General features: G+C 37.7%; 1 protein-coding gene across 2 annotated transcripts in view; it reads left to right on the top strand.

Moving 5' to 3' along the window:
• The window catches only part of FN3K (fructosamine 3 kinase), a 10,244-nt gene extending 1,963 nt beyond the window's left edge, over positions 1-8,281 (top strand). The window contains exons 1-6 of one of the 2 annotated variants that reach the window (XM_003211412.4): positions 795-1,629; positions 2,726-2,877; positions 3,668-3,759; positions 4,197-4,279; positions 5,452-5,574; positions 6,344-8,281. In XM_003211412.4, the coding sequence (XP_003211460.1) occupies positions 1,489-1,629; positions 2,726-2,877; positions 3,668-3,759; positions 4,197-4,279; positions 5,452-5,574; positions 6,344-6,682 (930 nt within the window). In that variant the 5' untranslated portion in view covers positions 795-1,488 and the 3' untranslated portion in view covers positions 6,683-8,281. Of the gene's footprint in view, positions 1-794; positions 1,630-2,725; positions 2,878-3,667; positions 3,760-4,196; positions 4,280-5,451; positions 5,575-6,343 lie in introns of those variants that run through there. The other variant, XM_019621636.1, reaches the window with a different exon arrangement.
• The last annotated feature ends 756 nt before the right edge of the window (positions 8,282-9,037 follow it).

The raw sequence follows: 9,037 nt of genomic DNA, 5'->3' as shown, positions 1-9,037 counted from the left end.
AAAAAAAAACAACAACAAAACAACAACAACAAAAAACAACAACTTCACTCCTTTCCCCAGATGCTCAGTTGAAACTTCTGGTATGATTCCTGGTTTTCAGCTCTAATGGTAGAGTACTCCTTAGGGCTTCATATACCTGAAATTCAAGTGGCTTTACATTTTTACTGTCTGTGAATCAGTCATACGATCTAATGTTTGAAATTTACAACCGTGAATCAGGTTGCTTTGAGTGCTCATGTAGTTTAATGTCCACACTGAGCTCTTAGGCTTTTAAGCTTTCTTTGGTCTCTGTATAGTTGCTTGCTTCTGCAATCTGTGCCTGCTCTTAGGCACAGGTTCTCCATGAGAATGTGTGGACAAGCTACATAAGACTCCTAGTGAAAGTGCTGACTTTACCTTTCCCTAACACCACTTTCTGTAACTATTGATTTATTTCACATCTGGACTTCAGAGAAGGATTGCCAGAACATCCACTTGCTACTTGAGACATATAATGCAAAGGTCCAGCCAGGTTATGGAACCTTGGATATGAAATGGGAACTGCCAGTGGTATGCTAGGACTCAGTCAGAGCTATATAAATAAGTATATTCTGTTATTTGAACAAAAAATGTAGAGTCTGGGTTCCAGGAATAGTGTGCTTTATAACTGAGAGTGTCTGTGCATTCTGAGCTTAAGGGGTTAAATGGAACCAGGGGTTCTTCTTTCTGCATGTTACAGATTATGAAATAAGAAAAAAAGGTGAGATTATTTCCTAAAAAATCTCATTAAATCAGGAGAAGCACATAGGAACAGTAACGTCTCGAATGTATTAGAAGTTTTATGTTTTTAACTCTGAATTTTCACTTTGTAACATCCAGCCACAAGCACCTTGCTATTTTACTGAATTGAAATTACTTGCAGGCAATACAGAGCTCTTGTTTCTTGCAAGATTATGTCCTGATATCTCAGCAACGACAGCAGAACTCCAGTCCATGCAACGCAGAGAGAAAACGAAATACTTCCCATGTTTGTGTCGGTTGACTCACAGTCAGCGGTGTGATTTAACGGCAGGCAAACAATTCGTTACTGGTGCCTTGAAGCACAGCAACAACGCAAGAGACGAGCGCGATTTTAGTGTTGCTTTTAGACCCCCTCTAGTGGATTTGTTTAAGAATTACTCTTCCACCAAAGCAAACAGCTTAAAAAAGAAAAACGGGTTCAAACTACAAATACCAGCAGCTCCCAGCGCTGTTGAGAAAGGACCCAGGACACACCTCTCAGTCTTATTCTGCGAATATTTTTTTCTTCTATGCGAGCCGATGGGAAGCAAGGCATGTTGGAACGTTATCTCTGGATTAACTTTTTTTTTAGGGGGCTGCTATTTTTTTAATTTGGTGGATAGCCCTTCCTGCCTCATAGCAGCGTGACAGTGACAGAAGGACCCAAACCTTTAATCTTGTTTTGCACTGGATTTAGCAGGAGACAATTGCAGAAGCCTGGGAATTGCCATGGAAAAGATCCTGAAAACAGAATTGAAAACTTCAGTTCTGAAGGCCTTTGGGAGCTCGGGAGGAGGATATATTAGCCAAGGCCAAGCTTATGAAACAGACAATGGACGAGTATTCGTTAAAATCAACCACAAGCCTCAGGTTAATGCTAGCAGATATTTAACTATTAATGTGATTGTATGTAGAGAGCTCTTCTCTTGTAAAAACAGATGATTGATGATTTAGAGTTCTGCATTTCTGACTGATTTCAGCTTTCGTTTCAGTTTTCTTTTAAAAGCTGTGGGCTACTTTATATCAGGTGTTAACATAGTGAGTTTAGTTAATGGAAAACGAGATATAATGCATGGTGATGATAACAGCAGGAATTGTCACTGTTACATGTAAACAAGGAGCTGAGTACAGAGCTGTTATTGTAGCACTTGGTTTGGAAAAGTCTACAGCTGAATTTGCATTCACTGCATTCCTTTTCGTATTTCAATGGCAAGGGAGGAAACAAAGAAAGTCGGTGCTAAAATTCATGGGGGTTTTTTGCTCGGTTGATATTTTGTTTGTTTTTGTTTTTGTTTTGTTTTAAGCTGTAAAGGTTTCAAACTTTCCCCTTGGTTGGATTTTCTACCATAAGATTCTTGCAAATGTTCAGGCGAAGCTCTTGTCTTTTCTGTTACTAAATGAATGCAGTACTCAACTGGTGGTTTTTTTTTTTTTTTTTTCAGCAGAAAACTTGCTTTATCAGTATCTAAAATATCGATATCTTGAAGCACCTTAAAACCACTGTGAAAAACAACATCTTCCCTTCAAAAATGCAGAGTACAGGTTTAGACTTTGTACTTTCATCTCATCTGGTGGCCATTGACCTGTATGGAAATGAGAACCAGTTTAAGGATTCAGTCTTTTACTTCATTTAGTAGTGGCCAACTGTGGTTTTGAAGGAAGATGTCTTGGGTTTTATCCTTAGACATCCCGTTATGTCTGAGTAGTTTACCTCCATAAACAACTGGGAGTTCAAGGTGGAATATTACATATCCTACTACCCTGGAACTAATTGGCACCAAAAAATGAAGAATAATAAACAAAATAAAATAAGGTACTGAATTCTCATTGTGTGGCTTGAAAGCTACATTCTTTTTACCAAGAGAAACTTAATTGTTGTAAATCTGTAAACAACACTTTTTTTTTTCTGAAGTACTTGTTGCAAACATCTCTATTTTAGCTGAAGGATATTCTTTTTCCTTAACAGGCTAGAAAAATGTTTGAGGGGGAAATGGCAAGTTTAGAAGCAATTCAGAAAACCAATATTGTGAGAGTGCCTCAGCCTATTAAAGTAATTGACCTTCCTGGAGGAGGAGCAATGTTTGTCATGGAGTACCTAAAGATGAAGCACCTCAACAAGTATGTACATCTGTACCTCATTTCCTCTTCTTTGGAATATTTTCTTATATATTACATTTCCTGTACTCATTGCAGCTGGGAACAAATTAATTTTGTTCCTCGTACCTGCTATGCTGCTATGTTTTAGATGAGAATAATGTTGATAACGCTGTTGTTGCAGAGCAGTGCTTACATTAAGTCAAGGACTTTGTCAGCTTCTCACACTGCCCAGCAGAGAGGAGGCTGGGCTACACAAAAAACTAAACAGAAACACTGGGGGAGTTGACCGGGGGGTGGGAGGCACTGCTCAGGGTTTAAGTCAGCAGGTGGTGAGCATTACATTGCATACAACAATGATGTTGTGCATCACTTGTTTTGTACATTCTCTGTCCTTTATCTTGACCTGTGAGTTTTTGTGTTTTTTTTCCTGATGCTCTCCCCCATCCCTTTATGGAGAGAATGAGTGAAGGGTGCTTATCTGTCTATTGGGTTAAACCACAACACTTGGTCAGAGATACAGCAAATATTTATCAAGATTGATGTTTCTATGTTTATGCATGCAATCTTGTAGGTGGGTGTTTTTTTTTCCAGAAACATAATTTATGTTCCTTTTTACTATCACATTTAATCAGCTACTGATTAAAAACAGCTAGAGTTTTTGTCTAGCCATTTGCTCCCTATTATATACTCATGAACTTTATTTCTGTCAAACACAAAACCTTACACTTGGTCATAATGAATGGAGACTTTTTCCTGTAATGTTTTGTTCATTTGTTTAGTTTCAGTTTTGTTTTGTTCTTTGATCCTCCAGATATTCTTCAAAGCTTGGAGAGCAGATAGCAGATCTTCATCTTTATAACCAGAAACTTGGAGAGAAATTAAGAAAGGAAGGAAATACAATTGGTAAAGTATTGATTTTTGTGTACTGAAACAAAAATAATGTATTTGGCTGTGGGTTTGGTAGTGTGTTGTTATACTGGCTACAGTCAGAACTAGGACATTGAGTTGCCAAGCTCTGTCAAGAATACTCATTACTAGCTTGCAGTTTCAGTTTATGCTTCTAGCCATCAACTTCAAAATCACATGGGTAGCATTGGAGCAGCTTAGTCTCTTATTTGCTATGGAACTTTATTTAGTTTATTGTTTAAAGTTCTTGAATTTTTACATTTTATTCACATTCTTTTCATTTTTAGAGGGTGTTAAGACAACGAAAAAACTGTAACTTGTATTTGCCCATGCTTACATTTAATTTTTTTATGCCTATCATCTGAAATGTAGTCCCGTGTTTGCAAACCTTGCTATATAAAGATCTCAAGACTGCCTGTATTTATGTTTCTTAGGTAAAGGAGCCAGTTACTCTGAATTTCAGTACGTGGATAAGTTTGGATTCCATAAGGCCACTTGCTGTGGTTATATAGCACAGGTACATTGCCCATTTGTGAAAGCTGATTGTATAATCAATGAAGATACAGATGTTATAATCACAAAATAAACAAGTGAGTTTGGCTAAGCAGGTTCTTATACCAAAAAGAGAATAGATAGAGTGCTTACCCTTGTCCTGGGCTCACTGTAAAACTCAAAAGGAGGAATCTCTAGAAAGAGATCCTTCTTCACTGGCAGTCAGCTCTTAAAGGGGCTAGGAGAGGTGCAGCCAGGCTCCACCCCTTCCAGCAGCACAGCTGAATTGCCTTCACCTGTGCTCCCAGGGCTGACTCATTGCTCACCTCAGGTGATCAATCAGAGATTCAGGCCGTGATTTAGTAGTTCCCATGTACTGATGTACTCACACGGTTCTGTAAACTTCTTAGATAAAGGTTTGTTTCATTGGCCTTCAGCTTTTGGATAATAATTTTGCAGCTTTACACATCTTCATTTTGACCTGATGGTGAAGGGAATCTGATAGCTCTTCAATGTGTGTGGCTTGCTACCATGCATGTAACAAGCAAACAGAGTGGACTGAATAAGAATTTGGAATTATTTGGTGTTTTTTAGCCTTGTGATACTTAATAGAATAAGCATCTCTTCCTCAAACATGTCTTTGTTTTGGGTTTTCTAAACTCCTACTGCATGGGTCTTAAATAGTAAAATCCACTGTTGTTAGAGAGCTTTATCACTTAAGATACTGGAACTATCTCTGAGATAAATCAGCTGTCTGCTGGCTGTGCATGACTGAGTTTCATCCTACTAATTAACTGAATCAGCATACTGTTATTTGAAAGACCTTGTTAAGTACAGCTTTATACCAAATTAGGAACACATTGCTTACTAAAAAGAAACTAATCCTTTTGCTTTTCCAGAAAGGCTTTGGGATAGAATATGGAACAATGAAATGGGCTCACCAGAACCTATACCTCCATAACTCGTTAAGAAAATATCAATGAATGAAAATAGGGAGAACCTCAACTTACACCTCATGTGAAAGAGAGATTCACTTAGGCATGGAAGAAACTGAGCAATTAACTGAATGACTAATAGAATTCTAATTAACATGTCTAATATCAACGTTGTGTCAGTATCAAATAACTTGATATGTATTATTAATATTGACTGTGCATATCTTGAAATAGTTCTAAGTGTCTGCATCATGTTTTCCAGGTGAACGAATGGCAGAGCGATTGGCCTTCTTTCTTTATTCGTCACAGACTCCAAGCTCAACTGGATTTGATTGAAAAAGATTATGGAGACAGAGAAGCAAGAGAGCTTTGGTCACAGCTAAAGGTATGAACTGTATCTTAAATGTGTGTGGTTTTTTGAATGTTAGAAAATATGTATCAGCGGAATTTTAAATGTATTTTATAACAGGTTTACATAGCTTTTCATGAATAACAGTAACTGGGTTAGCTTCACGGCAGACCCAACAACACAGTCAACTGAAAGAATTTATGCTACTCTTCCAAATTTTTTTGTTATTTTTTAATAAGTTGGTGAAAATAAACCTGCAAGTCTTCACTGACATGTATGTCTTTGATTATAGTTAATAGTAATATGTTAAATCCTAAGAACTTGGTATTGCAAACTGCATAACATTCTGCTACCAGACAGAATTTTTAATTGGTCAGCTCACAGCTGAGACTGGTTCAGTCATACTCTATACAGTGATTAGGAAACAACTAGGAAGGTATTCCTCTCTTCCTCAAGCTCCATGGCACAAATGTGTTTCTGTATATCTGTTGCCCTTTTGTCACTGAAACCATTTATTTTATATTTCTTGTGATCAACTGTACTATTAATGTTTAGAGACAATACATAATTATAGATGTTGATACTAGAATGTGAATTAAATGAGTTGCTAAGCTCTGTCAAGAATAATCAAAACACTACTGGTTTACAGTTTAGGTTTATAGCAGTCAACTTCAAAATTGCTTAATGATGACTGAAAACAGATAGTATTTGAGCAGCTTAGTCTCTTATTTCTTATTGTACTTTGTTAATTTAATATTTTGTTTTAAGCTCTTTTATTTTTACATGTTTGTTCATATTCTTTTAGGTAAAGATTCCTGAAATGTTTTCTGATGTAGAAATTGTTCCTGCTCTACTGCATGGGGACCTGTGGGCAGGAAATGTGGCTGAGGATGACTCTGGGCCGATCATCTTTGACCCTGCTTCCTTCTATGGCCATTCAGAGTTTGAACTGGCCATTGCTGGAATGTTTGGTGGGTTTAGCAGCTCATTTTTCTCTGCCTATCACAGTAAAATACCCAAAGCTCCAGGATTTGAGAAGCGAAATAAATTGTATCAGCTCTTTAATTACATAAACCACTGGAACCATTTTGGGACAGGGTACAGAGGACCTACGATAAATGTAATGAGAAAACTTTTAAAGTAACCAGACAGGGACTAATTTCTCAAACCAAAGTAATTAGCAGCCTCTGCTTATCAGATGTAACACAAGCTAGAAGTCAATGTTGATGATAAAACACACAACACGGCTTAGTATACTTTTGAGCCTCACTAAGTGTTAAAAGTGATTGCCTAATTTTTAACATATAGTAGTTGACTAGCACAGATTCATATGAAGAAAAAAAAACTGCATTGTTTCTGATGACTCCGTTGGGTTGGGAAAGTAGCATTACAGCCAATTTCACCTTATTCTGCACAGAGTCTTACTTCCGACCTGCTGCATTTCCACAGTTGTTTGCAACTTGCCGCTTCTGTTGGTCTCTCATTACTGAGAGTTACTGCTGTGGGACTGCAGTGCTGGAAGTAATCATTGGTTTCTTAGCTCACCCCATTTGTTTTGTTTTGCTTTAGTTTTCTCTTCTGCCTTTGTTTTGGTCCTTTCATCCGTTTATGTTTGTCTTCGTTTCTTTCCTATGTAAGGGTTATGATCCAAAATTTAAGTCAGATTTTATGAATGGGAAAATAAAAATGTTCTTTTTTTTATTTAAAGGTAGGCAGGGTCCTTTAGACTGCAACTGACACTAGCATTCCTAATATTTATTTTAATGTAATTAAATGTTTTTTTTTGTGTTTCCCTGAGAAATTCAGTTGAGTAGTTTTCTCTTAAAAGTGATGCTGCTGTAGTTCCTTGGTCAGAAAATGGATTGTTACCACAAGTTTGATAATAAAACCTATTAAAACTATGTTGTTATGTGTAATACTCTAATAGTAACATTTAAATAACTGTGAAAACATAGCAAACAGTAGGAGGGATTCTTGTTTGCGTAACAAGTATCAATTTTGCTGTCTTGATTGGTGCCTGATGTATTTTGTTTTTAGAAGATAATGTACAGTAGGCAAAGCTAGTCTGCTCTGCCAGTGCTGCTTTATTGAAGGAACAGTGTCAAACTGGATAGATTTATCTTTTTTAGTATTCCTAATGTTCTATTTTTATAGAAAATAGCAGTGAAGGTGTGAGGAGAAAACTGTGCAACAAAGATACTGGCTTACAGTGTGAGCTAGGGTACATTAGTGACTTTTTTTTTAATGAAAGTAGTAAAAAAAAAAAAGTAAATATGGTCCAACAAATTCTTAAGTGAATTAGGAAATGAGAATGATAGAACTTATATTTTCAGGGTTCAGATGTTTGTAGTGATTCGTACCCTAAATATTATATTCAGAAATATCAAATGACTTCATTTAAGTTTTAAGTGGATGTGTTATAAAAAATTATTAGGTTTTTTGTAATTTATACTATTTAAAAATAACTTAATTATCTAAATATTTTGTATGTTTTTTTGGTTTTTTTTTTTTTTTTTACTTCCTTGATTTTGAGCTACAGTTAGTGGGGTTATAACACTTGATACAATTATAACAGTGGAAAAGTGGAAAAATAGAGTGAGAATACAGTTGAAATTGTATTTGAATGAACAGTGAAGTGCTGAGTCCTAGCATTTATTCATGTATTTTCAATGCATTACCTGAATTGCAAACATGTGAGCTTAAGATTTACTGTTGTTCAATAAAATACTTGTTGCAAAAATCAGGTGTTCGGTGTACCTGCCTTCTGTGATGGTGTTCTGTGTTAATGAACGTGATCCTGAAGATGGCTATTTGAGTATGCCATCTCCTGGGAAAGAGAAACCATCTGTCCTGTGCTGTCTGAAGTTTTCTCCTGTATTTTCTTTTGCAGCTGATAGGGAATGAATGAGCACCTCTCGGATGCTCCACCTCACCCAAGCATCTTTGGGGCCCGCTCTTTGGGTACTGTTCTCTGTCAAGCGAAAGGATAACGTGAGGTGACTTTATTCAGTGTCTGCTTTAGGTTCTGACTAAAGTGTGCCAAGAGAGGAGTGGCCACGTACTGCTGTTGTGGGGTGAAAAGGAGCTGTGGGATGGAAGTGGGTGGAAATGTGGTGGTCTGAGGGGGGTACATCTTCCTCAGGAACATTCCAGGAACGATGCTGAGCTGAGGACTGGTGACTGCTAAGAGGGGCACGCGTGAACCTGCTTGCATCTCTTCCCCTCTCTGGATTGCTGAAAGCTACAGCTATTGCACCTTTGTGGTTTAGATCAGAGTCGTCCATTACCCTCCGCACCTCGACCATGACGTGATTAAGAAATGGCGGTGGTTACAGATAACGCTGCACTCCAGCTGCCTTTTGCGTTTTGCAGCCTATGCCCAATGCTTGAAGACAAATTCACCTCAGGTGTTACAGCCGCGAATCTCTCCCCGCTCCCTAGCGGAGCACAGCGCTGCCCGCTCCCTCAGCCCCCGCCCCGCGCAGGGGTGGGGCCGTCC

The sequence above is a fragment of the Meleagris gallopavo genome, chromosome 20 (genome assembly GCF_000146605.3).
Source record: "Meleagris gallopavo isolate NT-WF06-2002-E0010 breed Aviagen turkey brand Nicholas breeding stock chromosome 20, Turkey_5.1, whole genome shotgun sequence".
In the NCBI taxonomy this organism is placed as follows: domain Eukaryota; kingdom Metazoa; phylum Chordata; class Aves; order Galliformes; family Phasianidae; genus Meleagris; species Meleagris gallopavo.
Note: the sequence above shows the minus strand (reverse complement) of the source record. Positions and strands in the feature narration are given on the sequence as shown.